We start from the raw sequence: 23,516 nt of genomic DNA, 5'->3' as shown, positions 1-23,516 counted from the left end.
TAAAGCTCTTGGCACAGTATCTGACATATGGTGAGTGTTCAGTAATTAATCACAGTGACTCTTGCTGTCCTTGTTTCTTTCCTATCTGTGTCGTGATCTCTCAGGAACCTAGGAAAGGAATATGTCCAGGCACTTCCACTAATTCCAGGAACCCAAGATAAACCAAAGCCGAGCACTAACTTCAGCAAAACGTGGCACAGGCTTTTGCTCCTAATTTTTTGGCTCCATTTCATGCAGAGTGGATTCACTCGACATTAACCAATGCTTCCAATTTCCCTTTCAGTTAATCAAGACAGCTTTGAACACGCATTAGAAGGTGAGTTCCGTAATGAAAAAAAAATCCAATAAATCAAGCTAATAGCAGAAAACAAGGGCAGGTCCTTGCATGTCCTTCTCCAGGTGCTAAAAAAATAAGCAGAAATTCTGTCTTCTCACTACCGAAGATAATTTCAAAATAAAACATTTTAAAAGGAACAAACCACTGAATTTGTAACCTAGAGTCCTAACTATGACCTGAAAGAGATTTTCCAGCCGTTCTGTTCTTGGGGTAAAAAAAAAAAATCTGAGGGTGCACATGCCTGAGAAAGGCACAGCCCCACTACACCAATTTTCACCCACGTGGTGCTGTTTGGGGGAATTAAGTCTAGCGACGCCTCACCTTCCATGCGGAGCACCCACCTGGCTTCAGGGGGGAGAGTTCTGCCGGGGGGGATGCTCTGTGGTCCATTTCTTCCTTGGTCTTTCTCTTTCCCCAAATACCTGTCCCTGTATCCTCCTTGCTTTCTGTTCTCCTCCTATTAGGAACTCCCAGGTGAGAATTATTTATGGGGAACAGACAGTAAAAGCTGGCCAGGATTTTGTTTCGGTTTTCATTTTGTGTTTCCTTTTCCTTGCCACCCCTTCCCTACATAAAACACTCCGCATTCTGTTTAACCTCCATTCACTTTGGTACCAAACCACTCGTCCAGGCTGTGGTGTCATGAAATATTTATGTATTTTTGTTTCATTTTTTATTTTTAAAAAGTTATAACCAATGAAGCAGTTTTTATTATTATTTTTGGAGTCACTTAGCTTTCTGACAATAAATCATTCACTCTGAACGTGGGGCTATGCGAATTACGTGTCATTAGCTGCTCTCCTTTGCAACCGATGACATTTTAATCCCAACAGGCAGAGCCGGGGCTCAAGTGTAAGCACAGAGGAGGAGCGTGTATTAGCGACTCTGCAGGGAAAAGAGGGGGCATTTCGTGGCATTAGCGTCTATTCAGGCCATCCCTTTGCTGCCTTTTGGAGACCAATGAACCATGAGAACGTCTCAAAGGCCTGGGTTGCTCAGAGATTATGAGTGCCAGCGTAATGTTTTGTGCTCATGCATTTGCCATGGGTTAGCATCGATTTTTTCAGACTCCATAGAGTGGCAGTTAATGGATTATAGATTGGCGTACAGCCGAGCTCTGTTGGCCATGGCCGTGGAGAAATGGCAGAGAAAACCTGAGTAGGAATGTCTGGAGGAAATGCAGGGTCTCCCTTCAAGCTGTGCCGGGAAGATGCCTCCAGAACCCCCCAACAGCTATTATAGTTCTTACAATTTCCACAAACCAGTGGGAGGCAGTGGGAGGATCTGGGTGAAGCCAAGATGGTACGACCATAGTCTCTGAAATCAAAATTGGGTCTTCAGAGTTGGGGTGTCATTGGGGGGTGCAGCGTCCTCTCCTGGAGGGTCTGATAGAGCAGCTCTGGGAGGCACCTGCCAGTCTGAGTGCAACAAGCTCTCTCTTACCCATGGAATATCGAACAAATCTGCCTTCTCCAGTTAGTATATATGACATTTTCTCCAAGTCTCTCCTTGAATTGGATTTTAACCAGATTTCAACTGCAGCCACACACCCCTCAAATGGGCATGGTATCACCAGGAGTTCAAAGAGTAATTCTTGGTAGCCCATGACCACCCCACCCAAGGATGGATCTGGGCTTCGCTGCAAAGAACCATCCCATTTGCTCTACTCTCTGCCTCTTCTCCCCTCTGGGGATGGTTGCCCAACAGCTAAGGCTTTTGATGCCAACCAGCTCTTTGAATGAGTGCAGAACTGGAAAGGCAGGTGCTCACCTGGGAGCCAGGTACCCAGGCGGCCTGAGGGCATGAGACTCTGAGGGCTTCACTGGCTTCTGTGTTCAGTAGCAGAAGCGGCAGCCGAGACATCGCTGGAAGGAGGAAATATGGCACTGGCTATCTTCATCCCAGTCCTCATCATCTCCTTACTGCTGGGAGGAGCCTACATTTATATCACCAGGTAGGGGGCTTCCGGGCAGGGGTGGGGGGCTGCCATCCACTCAATGGCCAGCGCACTGGAAGACAGGCTCTCCATGTGTAACTTGGGGCTGGTGGCATTGGTGTGCCTGTAGATGATGTGATTCAACTCAGCTCTGGGAGAAATACTCCTACTGAGCACCGCCCACCCCTCCGAGGCAGGAGGGCTGAGGATGCAGCAGCAGATAAGCAGGCCCTACCCCTGAGCTCAAGGAGCTGTGGTTTAGTGGGACAGACAGTATTTTGCATTGCCAGGCACACACTGACATTGATTCCATTCACTCATTCATTCATTCATTCACTTACTCCACAAACGTGTGGACCATCTAATACATACCGGACGTTGTCCTGCCTCTTGAGGATCCTGGAACTTGCCTGCAGTAAGGAAGGAAAATATTAAGCCATGGCTAGGATATTCACTAATTCATTCAAATTCACAATTATTGAACACCTACTATGTGCTGGGAAGGTTTTTTTTGGGGGGGGGGCGTTTCTAGGAACATCACTGTGAACAAAGCAAAAGGAGATCATTGGTATGCAGGGCCCAGGTTCTAATGGGAAGAAGATAGACAAGTAAAGTATGTTCAAAAAGTAACAGTTGACCCCTGAACAACACAAGAGTTAGGGGCGCAGACACCAAGTGAGTTGAAAATCTGCATATTTAACTTTTGACTCCCTGAAAACTTCACTATCAAGAGCCTACCATTGACAGAAGGCTTACCGATAACATCAACAGTCAGTTAACATATATTTTTTGTGTTACATGTATTATATACAGTATTTTTTTTTTGAGAGCAAGAGAGAGTGTGAGCATGGGGGGATGGGGGCAGAGGGAGAGAGAGAGAATTCCCAGCAGGCCCCATGCCCAGCACGGACTCCCCACACCATGAGATCATGACCTGAGCCGAAATTAAGAGTCAGACACTCAACTAATTGAGCCACCTAGGCACCCCAATACCATATTCTTACAATGAAGTAAGCTAAAGAAAAGTAAATGTTATTAAGAAAATCATAAGGGGGGCGCGTGGGTAGCTCAGTTGGTTAATTGTCTGCCTTCGGCTCAAGTCATGATCCTGGGGTCCTGGGATTGAGTCCCACATCAGGCTCCCTGCTCAGTGGGAAGTCTGCTTCTCCCTCTCTCTCTGCCTCTCCCTCCTCAACTTGTGCTCTCTCTCTCTCTCTCTCTCTCTCTTTCTCTCTCTCTCTCTCTCTCTCTATATATATATATATATATACATATATATATCTAATATAGAAATAAAATCTTTTTTAAAAAGAAAAAGGAAATCAAGAGGAAGAGAAAATACACCTGCAGGAGTGTAGTATATTTATAAAAAAAATCCACATATAAGTGGACCTGCACCTGAATATAAGTAGACCCGTGCTGTTCAAGGATTAACTGTGTACATTAGGAGGTGGTAAATGCAGGGAGAAAAGAAAGCTGTGAAGAGAGCAAAAGGGAACTGGGGTAGAGGTAGTGATCAACTTTCAAAGAGGACTCCTCACTGGAAATGACAGCTGAGTAAGGACTTAAAACCAATAACAAGTAACTTATGCAAATATCTGGAAGAGGAGGATTCTAGGCAGATAAACGGTATGTGCAAAGGTCCTGAGGCAGGTATCTGCTCAATATCATTTTTTCCATTTTTTTGTGGAGTCCACAGGATTGTAGGGGGACAGGAAAAATACACATTTTTTTAAAGATCTTATTTATTTATTCACGAGAGACACACAGAGAGAGGCAGAGACACAGGCAAAGAGAGAAGCAGGCTCCCTGCGGGGAGCCCGATACAGGACTCAATCCCAAGACCCCAGGATCATGACCTGAGCCAAAGACAGATGCCCAACCACTGAGGCACCTGGGACCCCCAGAAATATACAAATTATATATAACACACTGATGAGCATAACGAAGGAGAGAGATAGGGTATGGTAATAGAAGAACCACCTTTTAAATAGGTTGTCAGAGAAGGTTTCTCTGAGGCAACACAGTACATAGTAGGTGCTCAGTAAATGCTCATTTTTGCCGTTGTCACCCTACATGAAAGAGGGCCTCGAATCACCTTCCAGGTGAAAACCAGCTGGGCTCCACTCCTCCCCAGTAAGGGAGGTACTGAGGCTTTAGTTGTCAGTGACTGGGTTAGAAGTTGAGGGCAGGGACGCCTGGGTGGCTCAGTGGTTGAGCATCTGCCTGCAGCCCAGGGTGTGATCCTGGGGTCACGGGATCGAGTCCCACATTGGGCTCCCTGCATGGAGCCTGCTTCTCCCTCTGTCTGCGTCTCTGCCTCTCTCTGTGTGTCTCTCATGGATAAATAAATAAAATGTTTTTTAAAAGTTGAGGGCAGTCATGATTTCAGAGCTTACCCATGTGGATCCTCACCTCGAGAGGCTGTTCCCACACCACTCCTTGGCATTTGTGTAAGGGGCCCCGACCAGCTGTTCCCCTTGGGTGTTGCATGATGTCTTCCGCTCTGGGACTAGTGACTCCTCTCTCCTTTGCTCTCCCTTCTCCAGATGTCGCTATTACTCCAGCCTCCGCCTGCCTCTGATGTACTCACACCCCTACAGCCAGATCACCGTGGAAACCGAGTTTGACAACCCCATTTATGAGACAGGGGTGAGTTGGTCTCCTTTCTCCATGCCCCCCACCTGCCCATCCAGTGCCTCCCTCTCTGTCTGCTCTGAATGCACTGACATCAAAACTGAAAGTTTCCTTTCCTCTTGCTCACGATGCCCCTGGCAGAAAGGCATGGCCAGTGGTTCTGTCCCATCCCCACCGTGACCGCTGGGGGGGTAACCGCTGGAGGAACCCAGCTCTCTCTGCTTGCCGATGACAAGCCTGGATGGCCAATCACTCTGGGCAGAACGATCACAGAAAGAAGGGGCTGCACCAAAGAAAGACCCAAGGAGAGACAGCCGATATGGGCCAGAACCTGCACCCCCGCCCCGGGGAGGCTGGTGGCAGTGGGTGGCATCCCCCAGATGACTGAACTCCACTCTGTATTGAACGGCAGCACGTAACATTCCAACACACTCAGGTGCAGACTTGGTGTTGAGCTACCCAGAGATGCAGTCGTGAACCAGACAGACTGGTCCAGCCATTAATGAGCTTATAGTCTTCCAAAGGAGACAGAGCTGAATAATAATAACAAGAAAATGTACCACGAGCTGGGCATCTTAAACCCAGAAGTTCCCTGAATCCCTGCAACTCCGTCGTACGTTCTGCAGTTACCCCTGATTGACTGATGACGATACTGAGGGTCAGAGAGACGAAAAAAATGATTCGGCCAAGGCTGCGCACAGCCTAAAGCACAGCCTGGAGCCAGGATACAAATCAAACTGATGCCGTTAGTCATTCTATTACCCGCCTCCCTTGAACCTCAAACAAATATGCCAGTGGGATGGTTATAACAAATCATCAGTTTTAGGGACCATGAAAAATTTGGTCAGGGCACTAAGACACATGGCCAAGACATCCTAGCACATTTGGGATCCTCCCCACACTTTCGGAAAGGGGATCATGCAAGAAGGTGATCACCAGGAGGTGAGAACAGGGCGGGGGGGGGGCCGCTACCTTCGAGTCTTCCCTCCACATTCCCACCCACCATTGATACCCTTACTTACCTGTGCTGACCCAGCAGAGCAACAGTAGACCTCCACCAAAGCATGTGACAAATGACCTCTTCCAGGGCCAAGCCTCTGCCTTCTTATATGTCCCTGTTCCTCTGCCTTGGAGGCCTGGAGAATATTATTCACCCTTGTTGGATATTGGAGAAAATGAAGTGGTTGCCACCCACATGTCCTGGTCATTTTAGATACGGCACCGCTAAGAAGACATCGTATGTTATTTTATATTCTGTATACTGTGTTTCCAAATCTGAAAAGAAGGTCAAGCTGATAAAAAAAAAAAAAAGAGCACTTCAGAAACTACATCTCTTTTTTAACTTATTTTATTTAAATTCAATTAGTTAACATACAATGTATCATTAGTTTCAGATGTAGAGTTCAGTAATTCATCAGTTGCATATAGTACCCAGTGCTCAGTACATCAAGTGCCCTCCTTAATACCCATCACCCCTCAACTCCCCTCCAGCACCCCTGTTTGTTTCCTAAGAGTCTCTTATGATTCATCTCTCTCTCTCTAATTTTGTCTTATTTTCTTTTTCCCTCCCTTCCCCTATGACCCCCTGTTTTAAGAAACTAGATCTTATTACTACTTATTGGTATAATGTGTCAGTTACCCAGCACTATGATAAAGCTGAGTAACAAATAATTCTGAAACTCAGTCACTCATAGCAACAAGGGGTAATTTGCTCAAAAGTCTGTGGGGTGGTGTTTTCAGCCAGCTGCAGCTGGGGGATGACGCTGGCTCGGCCGTTCTCACTCACACATCTGGGATCGGCACGTTGTTGGCCAGGTGACTCTGCTCTGCTCTCCACATTCTTCACCTCCTTGCAGGGACTACCAGCTATCAAGCCACGCTCTGCCTGTGGCTCCACCACCCAAGGGCTGACCCCATCTGTGCTTCTGTCTCTTGCAGGAAACCAGGGAGTATGAAGTTTCCATTTAAAGAGAGCTACGCTTGAGAGGGGAACTCACAGATAGGAACTCAACTACAACCTCCTCGAGAAATTCATCCAGAGACCACATGGCATTTGATTGAAACCCCAGAATGTTGTCTGTCTTTTCTTTAGACTCTTTATTGAAGATTCACTGTTTTCTTCGCTGTATTTATTATATTTAAAATCAAAAATAGGTGTGGTTGGAGGTGTTGCAGCTGTGGCCAAATCCGTGTGACCGTCTCATTTCTGAAGGCAGGTGGAAGACCTGCAAAATGACCAACATGGCAGCAAAGGGAAAAAAAAAAAACAAGAGCAACTGGGTTTCTCCATCAGCCGTGCCATGCTATGGCTGCACCAAATTGCACGCTTTTGGGATCCATGCCCATGGTGCTTTTAGGACAAATCCAAGCCCCAAGATTAGGTTGGAATGGGTATTTCTTGATGGAGTGACTTGGGTCAGACTTCAGTTTGAACAGGTCTGCTCCAAAACCAATCCCAGGTTTGCTCTTCCAATGCTCTCAGCTTGTAGCAGGTCTTGCCCCATCCCCTCCCTCCCTCCAGGAGCTTGCTCATCTGCCACCCTGGCCTCGCTGGATGCTGGCAGACTCACAAAATGTTTCAGTGTAGATGAGAGGTTGGAGAACTCAGATGAAGTGCAGGGTGAGGGAAAACACCGAGTCAGGGGATCAAGTTAATAAAATGTTCTTTCCTTTGACACGCCATCAACAATGAAAGGGAAGGTAATAGATGCTACAAGGGCCAGAATTGATCGCTCTGTTCAGCAAGGCCACCCTCAAGCTGTGACAGTAGATCCTCATGGGGAGCTTCACCCGCGTAGTTACAAGGGTTGGTGTTGGGGTGGGGAGGTGCCGTGCCCTGAAATCCAGAGATGAGCTCGGTTTGTCTTCCTGGAGCACTGAAACACCTGAGCCCTCAAAATAAGGGAGACTCACGTGCACCATTTCTCTAAAAGGTGTCAGAATATTTTTGCGATCAAGCATTTCAGAAGGAAGGGTCCTATGAGAAGAAACTGCTTTTCTGTCCTCTGAAGTTCTGTCCAGATGTTGCACGTTGGCGTGCATGCTGACCATGGAAGGGCAGAGGAGTGGGGAACAGGTAGGTTTAAAGCCACTACACAGTCCTCGTCATACAATTCGAACCCCAGGGAGGACAGAAGGAGGAGTTTCAGGGCAGAAGGGAAGTCATAAACCTCCTTAATCCCATGTGCATCCTCAGATTTTATCAGGGTCCTTTCACTCCAGCCCAGAGGGGCTGGTGAGTGTGTGGCTCTCAGGAACATTCTTCTCTAAATACAGGTAAAAAGAAAAGGCAGGGGTTGAGGATACGTGGAAGGAATAGCACACATAAAGTAAATTTGCCTCCCTGGGTCCGTCACCTCCCTAGTGATGGCCGGTGACTCAGAGAAGGTAGGGTTAGTGCTTCTGGATCCCACTTTGGCACTCTCCCAGGCTCTCTAGAATTATTTGACATTGCCTGATTTTCAAACAAGAAAAGACCTTTCTGGCAGCCATGCCATGGAGAGAATGTCTGGGAGTCTGTATTTTGGTAGCTTGTCTAGGCAGGTCTGGAGCAGGGTAGGGCAGTTGGCTTTGACACACACAGAGCCTCCCCCTGGCCAGAAGTTCAGACTTCAGTCTTGAGGGATCTGAGCCCCAATACTTTCCTTCTGCCAGAAATGATCCTTATGGCATGCATTCCTGATGCACAGCAAGAGATAATTGAAGGCTGCTTTCCAGCCACCCAAAACCCACCCCATTTTATGCAAAACAAAACAAAACCAAAAAGAACCCAGAAGAGAATCGTTCCAGACTATTAGTAAGCAAAGTCATGTTTACAGAAGGTCCAACAATGCAAATAATATAACTTTTTTTTCAAAGCAGAATCCAGTCTTTGCTTTTATTTCTATTTGATGCTTATTCTAACCCTAACCCTGAGTCATGTGGAATGAAGAACTCTATTAATGATGTTTAATTTTAGAACACGCTATGGTTACGTGCAGACTAAACATTTGCCTTTCGTCAAAACTGACAAAATATGAAATCTTTATTCTAATCCTATTCCCTAAAAGTGGGCAGGCCACAGCCCAAGAATCTTTATTGGCTGTTGGAGGGATAGAAAAGGCATTTTGTTTTGGGGTTTGTTTGGTTTTGTTTTTTTTTTTTCTTTTTTTGTTTTGTTTTGTTTTTTTTTTAAGATTCCAATGTCTTTGTTTTGTCTTAGTAGTACAGCACCTATAACATGTTTTAAAAGTTTATTTTCGCCTAAAGATGGATTGTGTGAGCTTGGCAATGTACAGTGTGATTGAAAAGACAGATTGGTGTCTGTTTTTCTTTTTAGGATATCTGAATGTGTATTTGTAATATGTAAAGGTAAAAACATGATAATAGTGCCAAAAAGATACCGGGCATCTCATTTCAGCTCATACGTGTCTGTTTTTATAAGATCAATGTTAAAAACCCATTGGGATTAAATATTTTTGAACAGGATACAATCTTGAGCAACTCGAGAACCCAACTGAACCTTCCTACAAGCCACTCTTTGTTTTTAAAACAGTGGGGAAATACGTTTACAGAGATTTCGAGCTTCAAAGAATGCATGTGATGGTGTGTATTACATGCTAATTCATATAAGCTGTATCTGTCAGCTACCGCTCTGTGCTTTAAAAATGCACACTCTCGATCCTCTTCAGCTTGGAGCTCATCTTTTTGCTTTTTTGGAGGGGGTAGGGAGGAGTAGAATTATTTAGCCAACATAAGTATTCTGGTCGCAACTTGAAGACCATCCCTACTTAGTTCCATAGACATGCTTTAAATATGATCTTTTGAAGCCAGCTCCCTGGAAAGCCTACAGAACCTCAGGCCAATAGCTTTGGAAACTGTGAAACTGCCTGGCAGGAAGCAAAGTGGCTACAAGATTAGGACGGTTGTATAAGTGGAAGTGACTTGGCAAATACAGGGGTAGATTTAGGCTGAGCATGAGCCTTGGGCTAAAAATGACCTTTCTTTGGGGTAAATCCAAAGGGTATGACTTTCCTATGCCCTTGCGAAGTCACGGAGGGGAGCGTCATTCCAGGTCAGATATTATGGAGTTGTCTAGCATCCGCAAAGGTAGGCTTTCTTCTGGGACATTTTCATTTTCATTTTATCCCCAAACAGAATAAAAAGCAAAACAAACTTTCTAAGCTAGAATAATGGAGTTAAGTCATTTTCCACTTTGTATATATTGATGCTAATAAAACGAATGAAAAAGAGGCAAATCTATGGGGTTTTTGTTGCAAAGATATTCCTGGGATGGCATCAAGGGGAGAGGGGTGTTTCTGGTGTCTGGGGACTAGGTTGGGGTGCACCTTCTGACACTTTGATTGACAAGACAGGCTGCCAACTTCGGAGCGGTTCCGGGAACATCAGAGCAATGTTTGGAACAAGACAGGACAGCTGCCATCATCAGACACACTGCTGTCATGGGCTGCCACGACAAAGTGCCATAGATGTGAGGTTTAAACAACAGAAGGTTATTTCTCATAGTGTGGGAGGTTGGAAGTCCAAGACCAGGGTGCTGGTCATTTAGTTCCTGGCGAGAGCTCTCCTCCTAGCCTGTGGAGAGCCTTCTCCCTCTGCCCCTCCTCTCTCTCTCTCTCTCTCTCTCTCTCTCTCTCTCTCTCTCTCCCCCTCTTTCTCAAATAAATAAATAAATTTTGAAAAAATAATAAATATCATGGAAATCAGGGATGGGTCACCCCAATGCAAATTCCCCTCTAGCTGTGAAGCTATGGGACTAAATAAAGTATGTCCTTCCATACAATGATGGGACAAGCACAAGATGGATGTCCCCATTCCAAAAAGGGATAATTCAGCCTTGCGCCTGGACCAGTGGTGGGAGTGATCGCTGTGATGACCTCTGAATCAGCTCCAGGGTCCTTCTTCCTTCTCCTTGAAGAATAGCACTTCCATGGCTGAGTAGCTGTGTGGGCGGATCCTGTAGGATCCAAGAACTGCCACAGCCCTTGCTTCACTCTATCCCATTTTCCCTGTCCCGTTTGGTCTCATCCCATCTGTATTCCTGGCTTCTGCAGAGATGGCTGGATAATTCATGAGTCTTCCCTGCGAAGTCTTCATCAGCCTGGTTGTTCAGCCCTTCACTGTTCTCTTCAGATCAAGCCTTCTCATTCTTTGCAACATGGATAGGCAGAGAATTTGCCAAATCTTCAAATTCCCACTCCCGTTTGCATAGCAATCCTTCTTCTATCCTTCCTTCTCCTTCTGCATTTTGACTGTAAGACATCAGGAGGAATCAAGCCACTCCTCCAACACTTCGCTTTGACATCTCCACAGCTAACCATCAATCTCATTGCTCCCAACTTCTACCTTCCTATAAAATACTAGAACATAGCTCAGCCAAGTTCTATGCCACTTTAACAGAAGGATCACCTTTATTTCCATTTCCAAGAACATGCTTCTCATTTCTGCCTGAGAGCTCATGAGAATGACATCGACTATATGTATTTTTACTCACATTTTATTGGAGGCAATGTAGGCTTTCTCTAGCATGGAACTCGAAACCCCTCCAACTTCTACCCACTACTCACTTCCAAAGCTGCTTCCACATTTCTTTTTTCCAAAGTAGAAAGATTCTGGTGGCGAATAGACTAACAGAGCCAAAAGAAGGCAATCTGACCAAAATGTAGCTGAAAATTGCTGTCTCCAAATTCTTCCAGTTCAACTTGCTCTCCAGTGACTGGGCAGAGGATCAAGGGGTGAGGAGTAAGGGAAAGAATATGGTTCTATCCATCAACTGCCTTTCCTCTGACCCAAGACGTCACAAAATACGAAAAAGAGTAGAAAAGTCAACTATGTTTTGTAACTGTATTGGTTGTGAGAGATCACTGAAAACACATTGTAATCTCCCTCTAGAGCCTGGTGTTGATAAACTTCCGCAAGTGGGTCAGAATCTCACTTAGTCTTTCAAAAATCAGCTATTGGAATGTTTACCTTCCAGTTACAACATAAAGGTGCATGAGGCACCTGGGTGGCTCAGTCGGTTGAAGGTCAGACTCTTGATTCCAGCTCAGATCCTGGTCTCAGGGTTTTGAGATGGAGCCCAGCATTGGGCTCCCTGCTGGGCGTGGAGCCTGCTTGGGATTCTCTGTCTCCCTCCGCTCCTCCCTCCCCCATCCTTTCTAAAATAAATTTAAAAACAAATAAATAGATAAATAAATAAAATGGAAGTTAAGAATAAAAAAACAAAAGTGAAAAGGTGCAAAGGAACATTGCTTCCACCCTAACAGTGAGAACAAGTTTGACTAGTTTAGTTTTTAGTTTGGCTAAGCTAAAATAAGCATAGCTTATTTTAAACACATCAGAAATATGGGATACAAAAATACTCAAATTAATGAAATTCCAGAAGGAGGTAAGCCCTTCTTAGGACAGAAGAGAGTGTCATGCCTAAGTTTTAATCTCTGAGAGCACAAGAGAAACGTGAGGAAAGCCACCATAGCAGGAAAGAGGAGACAGCCAATTTTTTAAATTAATTATTTATTCATTTATTTATTTGTTTGTTTATGATAGTCAGAGAGAGAGAGAGAGAGAGAGGCAGAGACATAGGCAGGAGAAGCAGGCTCCATGCACCGGGAGCCCAATGTGGGATTCGATCCCGGGTCTCCAGGATCGTGCGCTGGGCCAAAGGCAGGCGCCAAACTGCTTCGCCACCCAGGGATCCCAAACAGCCAATTTTTAAAAAGGTAATTTTTTTCTATGACTGCATATGGCATGGGTGACACATAAGAATCCCAAGAAGTTCCAGCCACAAAGCCATTTGGCGCCCACTCCCCAGCTCTATCCCATAGGACATTCATGGAACTCACAAGTCAGGCCAAAGCCAGGGAACAGGGCAGGAGAGTTGGGGGCAATCCCTCTGTACCCAGGAACATAGTCACTGTAGGATGAATTGAAATGCGTGCAGTCCCACGTGGCCTTCAAAAGAACCTCCTTCTAAAGATCCAAACCAGCTAGAGATGTTCCTGTCATTCTTCTCAAGTCACCATATCAACAGTTCAGTTTTAACTGCTGAGGCCTCCCTGGCAGTGAGTTTATTCAAATTGAAGCTCAAGAGAATCATAATTTATAGGATAGTATTTAACAAGTAGAGAAAGCTCATACATTGGAATCTGATGAATAATTTGCTCCTATTTCATTGTATTTTTACAGTACAAGTGTCACATTTTGATTTGATTAACCAGTCCACCATTTTGCATGAGCTGTAGACTACCTGAAACTTGGCAGGTAGTCAAGCAACCTTTCCTGTTTGCGGGAAAAACCGTATTAACAATTATAGGACCATTGAGAGAATAGCTAGAAATTCACTATATATATATATATATGCCATAAATGATGAGAGAGGGAGAAAAAGCATGCATACCATGAGAGGGAGTGTGGTGTGATGCCAATTCTGGAGTCAAAGACGCTGGGTTCATAGCTTTTCTCTGATGCTGGTTAACTGTGTAACCTTGAGCAAAGGACTTAACCCCCTACTGCTTCTGCTCCCCCATCCATGAAATGAGGACAACAGGGCTGCTGTTGGAGAATCCAATGAGTTAATATACATGAAGGACTCAGAGCAGCACCTGCACATAACAAGCACCCTGCAAGTGTTTGCTAGTAGGGGTATGCTTGCGATTGTAGATGAGCTCCTGTTTCGTGTTTGCTGTGGCCAGTCCTGGGCCAGGGGAGACGATGACGTGGTCCTTGCCTGCTTGGATCTTCTAATCTAATGGGAAGACAGACCCAAATCGACAAACTGCACAAATATATGAACATGAGCGGTGATACATGCCAAGAATGAAAAGTGCAGGGATATGCCAGGTGGAGTCATGATTGGGGTGAGCAGGCAAGGGGATAATTTTAAACTGGGATCTAAAGGATTAAATAGAGGAGCACCTGGGTGGCTCTGTCGGTTGAGCAATTGACTCTTGGTTTTGGCTCAGATCATGATCTTGGGATCATGGGATTGAGGCCTGCAGTGGGCTCCCTGCTCATCAAGGAATCTGCTTGGGATCCTTTACCTCTTCCTCTCTCTCCCCTCCTGCCCCACACCACCATAAATAAATAAATAAATAAATAAATAAATAAATAAATAAATAAAATATTTTTTAAAAAAATAAAGGATGACAAGAGGGGTAAAGGAATGTTGGAGATTGAATTTATTTTTTTTTAGAGATTGAATTTAAATAAAATATTATAAATAAATAAAAATAAATTGAGGGGTAAAAATAAAAGAGCTCTAGATAAAAGCCAAAGAAAAGGAATGTTGGGAAAAGTTTTGGGGCGGGAGCACGTGGACAGAGGTTGATGGGAGCTTGGCACCTTTGATGGATGGCGGTGTGGCTGGAGAGCCAGGTTGGGGCAGATCTCCAAGGCAAGGAGGGAGACACATCTGGACTTCTGTGTTTAGTGCTCCCTCTGGTGGCCACCTGGGGAATCCAATCCAAAAATCTGGTTAATTCTCAAAATTGGGGCCATTTCTCCAGGGGACAACTCACAGCAAATGGAGAAGGTGAGGCCTGGGGAAGCATCCTGGTGGTTGCCAGAGTCTCCTTCCCTGAGCTGTCCGATCATTTCTTTTTTTTTTAAGATTTTATTTATTTATTCATGAGAGACACAGAGAGAGAGGCAGAGACACAGGCAGAGGGAGAAGCAGGCTCCATGCAGGCAGCCGATATGGGACTCGATCCTGGGTCTCCAGGATTATGCGGCGCTAAACCGCTGAGCCACCAGGGCTGCCCTGTCCAATCAATTCTATTATAAAACAGAGGGGTGGGCTTCTGAACGGTCCCCCTGGGGAGAAGCTTCTGTAGTGGGTGTGGGGTGGCTGGAAGGACTAGGGTGGGGCTGTCACTCATGGGCTTGTCACCCAATGCATTCTAGAATGGAGATCCCAAGGAAGGACAGATGGGGCAGAGAAGGAAGACAAGAGGGAAAGGTCAGAGAGCATCTAGGGTGACTTCAGAACCAAGATTCTGTTTCGGGACCTCGCTGCCCTACAAATAGAGAACAATAGTGGAGACACAGAACACCCTTGAGACCAGAGGCCACCCTCACTGGCAGAGATGCTTCAGACCAACAGCAGGAGGGACAACCCTGGGCCAGGAGCCAGCGCCAGAAAGAACTGACCAAACCCCTGCCTGGATAATGCGGAAATAATAGTAATCATAGTAGCTGGCATTTCACTGGCCACTTGCAAGGGGGTTTTTTGCTTTGTTTTCTACATGTTAAATATACTTTCATTTGAGAATAGTTTAAGAATTTTCCAGTTACCTGATGTGCTGTAGTATTTCATTCATGGCTGCAAGTAAGGATACTATTACTGTTCTGCTTTCACAGGTGTGGCATCTGAGAGGCCATCCCTTGCCCAAGTCCACACAGCTGGTACCCAAGGAAATGGGGTGCAGGAGGTGTGGCTCCTGCTGGAGGTCCAGGGTAGGAAGGACAGAAGGCCAGCCCTTCTAACACTGCCTCCTCCCAGGGCACCCAGAACCAATGCAGGCCCTTTGCTCAGGGCATCCACGGGACTCTGCTTTGTTTGGCTTTTATGCCAGGAGATGTTTGTCTGGGTTCAGTGGTGGCTAAGAGCTGAGCCTCTGCGTGTGAATTTTGGCTCAATCTGTAATGAGGCCTCTACATCCCTACATAAAAGAAGGAGCAGACGTTACTGTCTTTCCTACACGTGATAGGATGTTGGGGCAGACACTGACAAGTACCCATCCAACACCTGCTTCCCTGCTGTTTGCTAACAGAACCCCAATATTGCTCAGAGCAACAATGAATCCGTCCTCAAACAATGGGTCATGGCCAGTTTCAATTAGGATCATTCTGTTACCCATCTTCCCATCCTCCCTTGCTTGCTAGGGTTGATCTTCTAGCCCCGTTTGATCAATGAGCCTTGGCAGAAGTTGCTTGGCGTGTGTGTGTGTGTGTGTGTGTGTGTGTGTGTGTGTGTGGTAGGAAATGCTCTAAGGAGCTGCTTTCCTTTTTTTTTAAGATTCTATTTATTTATTTGAGAGAGAGAGAGAGAGCATGAGCAGGGGGAGCTGCAGAGGGAGAGGGAGAAGCAGACTCCCCGCTGAGCAGGGAGCACCCTGTGGGGCTCGATCCCAGGGCCCCAAGACTATGACCTGAGCTGAAGGCAGACGCTTAACCGACTGAGCCACCCAGGCCCCCCAGAAACTGCTTTCCTGATAAAAGGGGACAGAGCCAGCTGCTACAGCACCAGCCCCCCTTCCCCACACCTCAAACCCAGTCCTGATGCTTCATGACTCTCATGGCCATTTTGCAATGGAAGTGTCCAGCGTGAGAACAAAAGCAACACAGTAAGAATGAGGGGTGGGGACAGGAACCCCTGGTCCTCCGATGCATGCTGCCAACATCATCCCACCCAACACAAGCATAAAACATAATTCATGAAACCAGCTCCGTAAATTGTGAAATGTAAGTGATGGCTCTAGGTGTTCTGCAACAGGACAGAGAAAACAGTTCATCAAAGTGGAACCTAAAAACAAAGATAAGGCATGAATGCCACTCTCTGGAAAGTCCTACCAACTTTTCAGATTTTGTGCCTTTATCTACCTCCCATTCCAAGTTTCTCGCCCTTCCTCCTCCTCCTCCTCTCTCTCAACCTCTCTCTCCCTCTCTCTCTCTCTCTCCTTTCTCTCCAGGTTATGATTCCACCCAAGATTTACTAATCCTTTGCACTAAAAGACAGCAGAGGGTAGAGAAACTGGTTTCAACATGAATTTCGTGGCTTACATGTTTCAAAGATCTACTTTCTGTTTCCTTGCACTGCCAGTAGTAGAAGTTGGTATTTGCACCAAAATGAAAAGTGACCATTCTGAAAGCATGCCATTCCTCCTGCTGGCGGCACTGCTGCTGGCACATAGTGGGCAGGCACTCAAGCATCTGTTGAAGGAACGACCGACCATCAACCAACAGGGAAGGCCCGGTGTGGTCAGGGTGCCTGGAGCGCTGGGTCCCCGTACGCCACCAGATGGCAGCCTCGGCATGCCATGGCGCATCTGCAGGCCTCTGGCATCCTAAAGGTAACACGCTTCCCTCGCTCACTGGGTTTATTGTCTTTGGACAAAATCATCTGATGAAATGGATTGTTTCTGATACCACAGAATTCGATTTTGAAAACGAGTGGGCTGCCCTTCCTCCAGGCCAGAAAAGGAGTCCCAACATCATTGTTTTTTCATCATTGGCTACGACAAAAGCCCAGGCCAAGTGTATTGCTGGCAGAAAAGTGTGGTTGCCTTGAACCTGGGGCTCATATGGCATCTCCCTCAACTGGAGGGGGCATCATGCCATGTTCACAGAAGATTTTTTTAAGATTTTATTTATTTATTCATGAGAGAGAGAGAGAGGCAGGCTCCATGTAGGGAGCCCGATGCGGGACTCGATCCCAGGACTCCAGAATCACACCCTGAGCCAAAGGCAAACGCTCAACCACTGAGCCACCCAGGTGTCCTGTCCACAGAAGACTTTAAAAGCATCTAATTTGTACTAATGTTGTCTCACGGGGACTGAGTGGGAGGTATGTTACCAAGCACGGCACCTAGGGAAACTTCTTTAAAATCCTCTGTACTCATCGCTGTCCCAGGGGTCTCACATTCCTTATGCTAAAATGTGTTCCTCCTTTATGCAAAATTCAAATTTAACTGGGCGTTTTATCTACTGACAATACCTCCTTATATAAAAAGCAATGTGTACCTTTTCATTTCTCTGTCTTCCAACCTTCCTTGGTCCTCACCCTTTTTAGAAAACAGGGGTAACGGGAAGCATAGAGTGGAGACTTCTAGGTTGTTCTCAGATGCAACATATTTATTTCCCTTGTAACGTTTTTGCTTCTTTTAAAGATTTTATTTATTTGTTAGAGAGAGAGAAAGAGAGAGCGTGAGCAGGGGTAGGGGCAGAGGGAGAGGCAGACCTTCGGACACTCGATCCCAGGACCCCAGGATCGTGACCTGAGCCGAAGGCAGACCCTCAACCCACCAAGCTCCCCAGGTGCCCCCTTTTTTGCTTTATTGCATGTGAAATAGATGGGTGTATAAAACGTTCCATGCAGGTGGTAACAATTCAAACACCAATTCAACTAGTAAGCTAGTTCCTAACTTCGCCCAAGCCCTCTGAGGTCCACACTTTTGAAACATTACCGCTGTTTGGTGGGTAGCCTTCCACACCATCCCCTCCACTCATAAAAACACACAGGAGAGATCCTGCTTTCCTCAAAAGAAATCATTACGCACCTTGCCTCCCCCTCCCCTACTTGATATATCTATCTGCATTTCCACCTCCATCCCTGTATTTATATCTCTATCTCTGTATCTATGTATATCTATCTCCATATAGCTCTATCTCTATTTATACCTGTGTCTCTATCTAGAGAGAGAAGGAGAGAGGACATATCTATTCCAGACATCTCGCCGGGTCATTACACAAAGCTCCAACTCATTTTTTTTTCTAAAGCTGAATAGCCCATCAAAATTTATTCCATTTATCCCAGAGAAATACAAGACACCGGGGTAAGGACCTTAGTACAAGGTTGTTTACCGCAGCAGTCTGTTGTGACAAGAAGCTAAAAGGAATATAGGACAATCAGTAGGGAGCTGTTGTGCTGCTTTATTTCGAAAGGCTTTACCGCTGGCTCTAGAATTCCTCTTTTCTTCCTCTTTTCTAGCAGCCAAGTGCTAACCAGGGGTACTCCAGGACCCCACCCGGAGGGAGGCTTCTTCTACCTGCACATCTTTACAATGGATATTTAAAGCTTCGGTCTGCCTCCCCAGTTCCACCCCTCTCCCTCCTACGGTCCCTCCTTCCTGACTTTCAACTACTTTCTACTGGAGAAGTCTCTGAGAGGTTTATATAATTAAGATGATTTCACCAGGGGCGCCCAGCTGGCTCAGCCCATGGGGCATGCAACGCTTGACCTCAGGGTTGTGAGTTCGAGCCCCACGTTGGGCGTGGAGTCTACTTAAGTAAAAACAAAAGTTTTTCACCAAACAATGATGCAAGAGCTGGACTTTTATTCAGATATCATAGCCAAACAATTGTCTGTCTCTTTAGGAAGATTCTGGTACCTTTTGGCCTAGACCCCATCATTTTCCAAAAGGAGGGACCCTTTTTAATGTCAGGCACACTCCTCATGCTGGTTGGAATAAAAATCCAGGCTCCCTTCTCTTGATAATGGCTCCCCGATTTTCTTTTGGGAAACCAGCAAGAGATTTCTCTCTCTCGCTCCGTGTGCCTTGATGGAAGATACTACTTTCAGATGCTGGGAGCCATTGACCACAGTCTGGCCAAACAGATTCCGTAATTAGCTAGAGATGGTCACATGAACCAAGCTGGGCCAGCAGGAAACTGGCCCGCTCCACAGGATTTGCCAGGCTGCTAGGAGGTGTGCCTGGACCTGCACCATCCACCTCGCTGCCACCTGGGACAAATCTGTAAGGGGTGCCTGCGTGGTTCAGCCCATAGAGCATGTAACTCTTGATCTTGGGGGTTGCAAGTTGCAGCACCATGTTAAGTGTAAAGATTCCTTAAAAATAAAGCCTTGAGGGACACCTGGGTGGCTCAGCAGTTTAGCGCCTGCCTTCGGCCCAGGGTGTGATCCTGGAGTCCCGGGATCAAGTCTCACATCGGTCTCCCTGGGAGGAGCCTGCTTCTCCCTCTGCCGATGTCTCTGCCTCTCTCTCTCTATCATAAATAAATAAATAAATAAATAAATAAATAAATAAATAATAAAGTGTCTGTGACCACGTGTCCCACCACACACACACACACACACACACACACACAGAGCTATTAAGAATTCAGTCACAAAACATCTACATACATCTGAAAAGTGCAATATTTATGTAACGTACAGACAATTCTATATCTAGCAGTAACTCTGCCACCCTTAAGGGGTCAAGAACCACAAGTAAGAATTCAATACTCTATGTCAGAGAGGTACAGCATGTCTGGAAGTGTCATCGAGATATTCCTGAAAGCAGCCTTCAGCCAATGAGGGTTGGAGTCGGGGATCAAAGGTGCAAAATTTCTTCTTTTTTAAAGATTTTATTTATTTATTTGTTCATGAGAGACACAGAGAGAGAGAGAGAGGCAGAGACACAGGCAGAGGGAGAAGCAGGCTCCATGGAGGAAGCCCAATGTGGGACTCAATCCCAGGCCCCCTGGGATCACGACCTGAGCCAAAGGCCGATGCTCAATCAATGAGCCATCCAGGTACCCCACAGGTGCAGAATTTCTCCCAACTCTCACTTCCCTTGGGAAGGACAACTCTGAGGTATGTTCCAGTCTATCGCCAGAGTTCCCACTGGGGTGGACCCTCAGATGTCCAAGTCCCATCAACAACACATTTCGTATGGGCTTCCTTCCCTTCTGAGTCTGCCTTCCCCGTTCTCCTGGTGCTTCCAGGTACAACCTCCCACTTTGAGTGGGTCTTGACTGAAGACCTGCTTCTAATGACCCGATATGGTGTTTTAGCCACCTACTTCAAAAAAACAACCCAAATTTACAAGACCCTGTAACTCCTTGAACCTGATGCTCTAATTGCTCATCAGCTGCTAAATGTTTGCCCATGTCCCTACAGCAGAGGCAGGCTTGCTTTGGGGAGCATGATTTGTTTCCTGCTCATTCTTCTCATCCCCTCACTGTGCAAAAACTCCAATGTTTATGGGCAGTAGCCTTCTTACTGTTTCAATTCAACTGATCTTCCTGTTCACTAGAAGTAGTCCTGAAGCAAATGTTCCTTCCCAACCTACAGAGCCTCACTTTCTGTCTCCTGTCCCATTTAGAAGAGGGATAGCTATAGGAGCGGCCTGATGGTAAAGAGCAAGGGTTCTAGGCAAGCAGACCTGGTTCTACCACTTAATAGCCCTGGAACTGTGGCCAGTAGCCTCAGCTTCTTCATCTGTAAAATGGAGCTGATAATAACTACTCTGTCTGGTTGAATGAATGAATGAATGAATGAATGAAATCAACAGAGAAGCCCAGTATAGGGCCACTGCCTCTCACCATCTCAGACGACCCAGAGTCCTGCCTGTCTGGCTCACTGTACAGCCTCTAATTTGGGGCGGGGCGGAGGGGGGGAGTAGATGACTGGTGATTGGAAAAGTCTCACATTTGGTTTAATACTCTCCTGTCACCATCCTGACATTTTAAGTAGTTTTTAACAGAAGCTCCTATATTTTCATTTTGTCCTGCAAATTATGTGCCCAGTTCTGGCTGTAGATATCTCCCACGGTCTTTCCGAAGTCATGTCCTATGAAAGAGTGTGGAGGGTCTGGGAGAGGGGTCTACTTTGGAGCAGAACCTGGTGGGAAGAAAGCTGCCCAGAACCAGATCCATAAACCTCTAACTCATCCTGGACTCTACACTAGGGCCCTGGGTTTGCAGAGCCATGGAATTATGGCTGACTTGGCCTTCGGCCTGCCAGGGGGTGATGCAGGAGAGGCCTCGCTGGCTGAATCAGACCCCTCCTTCCTCCTCCCTGCCTCTTTTCTCTCTTCCTTTTGCCTTTTTCTCCCTGTTGTCTGCCTCTTCTCAAGTTCTACCCCCCCCCCTTTCCTTCCATGTTCTCAGATCTTTTTTTTCTTTAAACAAATATTTTAATCCCTACTCTGTGCTTGGCATCCAGATAGGCACAGTCCTCTGGGTGCCTCTCTTCTCATCACCTTTCATTTCTTTATATTCATTACTGTTCTGTTTTGGGTTTTTTTTTTTTTAAGATTTTATTTATTCATTCAAGAGAGATACAGAGAGAGGCAGAGACACAGGTAGAGGGTGAAGCAGGCTCCCTGCGGGGAGCCCGATGCCGGGACTTGATCCCGGGACCCCAAGATCACAACCTAAGGTGAAGGCAGAAACTCAACCATTGAGCCACCCAGGCACCACACTGTTCTGTTTTTTATTCTTTCTTTGTCTTCCTTTTCTCTGTCTCCTCTCTCTCCTGATTCTCTGTCTCTCTTTGTCTTTGTGTTTCTCTCCCTGCCTTTTCCTGTGTTTCTCAGTCTCCTTTCTTACTGCCTCTCCTCCCTGTTTCCATGCCTCTGTTCCCCTCTGTCTCTGTCTCTGTGTCTCCCTCAGTCTCTGCATCCCGCCCCCGCAAGAGCACCCCCGCACCAGCTCCCTCTCCCAGGCACCCAGTTGTCAGGCAGCTCACGTTGTGGGCTGCCTTGAAACCCGCCCCACACATTCCTGTGGCTGGATTTTTCTGCGTCCACCTCTGTTTAAAAAAAAGAAAAAAAAAATCTTTTGACCTTTGAGATCCTAACAAAAAGGGCAGAAGTACAATCTCAGGGAAAAGCAGCACCTGCAACCAAAGCTTCATTCCTAAGCTTCGTGTTTTTAAAAAGACAGGCAGCCCTAGGGGTGTGGGCAGGCCTTGGAGGTCCTCTCACTGCTTCCCCCTCTCCCATCCCCACTGTAACCACCTGAGCTGAGCAGAGCTGGTGACAATTTTGTTTGATGGAGTCTGTCAACATATGCAGCAGATGTGCCCAGCAGTGGTTTCCTAATCCTGCTGAGCCATTTGCCACAAATCCCTCTTTTGTCACGATTTAGCTGTGAGTGTCAGAGAGTGACAAGAGTGAGGGAGAAGGGAAGCGGGACAAGGTTGTGAAAAGATCCTAGGGAGGTGTTAAGAACACAGCAGGGGAGCCAGACATCCCCCGTTCAAGGTTGGCCAAGGAAGTTAGAGCTGAATAATCAAGAAGCTAACAAGCCTAGAGCACTCGCACTGTGCCTGGGGTTCTGGTGACCTCTGCCAGGATGATCTCGCTGAATCCTCCCAGCAACCCTGGAAAGGAACAAACCAGCATAGATTAGGAAGCTGAAGCCCAGGGAGGCTGGGTAAATGGTGCAGTGTCACACAGCTACGTGGTCACCCTTCAGATAGATTCCTGAACCTGGAGGTCTTTGGGGGATCCCTCCCAGGACCCTGACCACCACCTTAGTCCCCAAGGAAATGTATCACCCATCACAGACTGGCCTCCGGGAACTACGTAGGTGCTTCTCCTGCTGTCTTCTTCTGCGAGATGGAGGCTATGCAATCCCTGCAAAGTCAGGGAACCACGAGACCCTGGCTGCCAGGAAAGATGGGTATGTGAGCATAGAGCACCTTTCAGCAAGACGTGGGGGAGGCCGGGTCTGTTTCCGAAGCCTCCAGAACTCCAGCCAGCGGCCTCCCAGCGAGTGTTTCTGGGCCACGAGAGAAGACGCCGCGGCGTATGGAGAGTCAGCAGCTCTCCTCCGGAACCTGGCCAGCTCCTCAGCCAGGCTCTCCTCCAGGGAGGGCAAGATGGCCAGCAATCTAAGGCATTTTTTCTTTTCCCACTTGAGCAGCTCGGAAGGCACGGTGTATCTCACCGACGGTGCCCTTTGGCAATGCCTTGGCTGCACTTCGTTTGGCGTCCTTAACAGACCAGGGGGTCCTACCATCAGGGATGCAGCCCGCCCCTCCCTAACTACCGCGGCGCAGGGGCTGGCTCTCATTGGCCCAGCCTGGGTCACGTGCCTGCCCTGGCCAATCACTGCAACCCTGGTTGCAGGACCCAGGTCAGGTGCGTCTGCAGGTGT

General features: G+C 46.7%; 1 protein-coding gene across 1 annotated transcript in view; it reads left to right on the top strand.

Moving 5' to 3' along the window:
* The window catches only part of SEZ6L (seizure related 6 homolog like), a 188,376-nt gene extending 179,175 nt beyond the window's left edge, over nt 1–9,201 (top strand). Inside the window, exons 15-18 of the mRNA XM_041729298.1 lie at nt 284–316; nt 2,177–2,291; nt 4,823–4,925; nt 6,849–9,201. Coding sequence (XP_041585232.1) covers nt 284–316; nt 2,177–2,291; nt 4,823–4,925; nt 6,849–6,878 — 281 coding nt within the window. The 3' untranslated portion in view covers nt 6,879–9,201. The remainder of the gene's footprint in view (nt 1–283; nt 317–2,176; nt 2,292–4,822; nt 4,926–6,848) is intronic.
* The last annotated feature ends 14,315 nt before the right edge of the window (nt 9,202–23,516 follow it).

This window comes from Vulpes lagopus, chromosome 14 (genome assembly GCF_018345385.1).
Source record: "Vulpes lagopus strain Blue_001 chromosome 14, ASM1834538v1, whole genome shotgun sequence".
NCBI classification, from domain to species: Eukaryota; Metazoa; Chordata; class Mammalia; order Carnivora; family Canidae; genus Vulpes; species Vulpes lagopus.
Note: the sequence above shows the minus strand (reverse complement) of the source record. Positions and strands in the feature narration are given on the sequence as shown.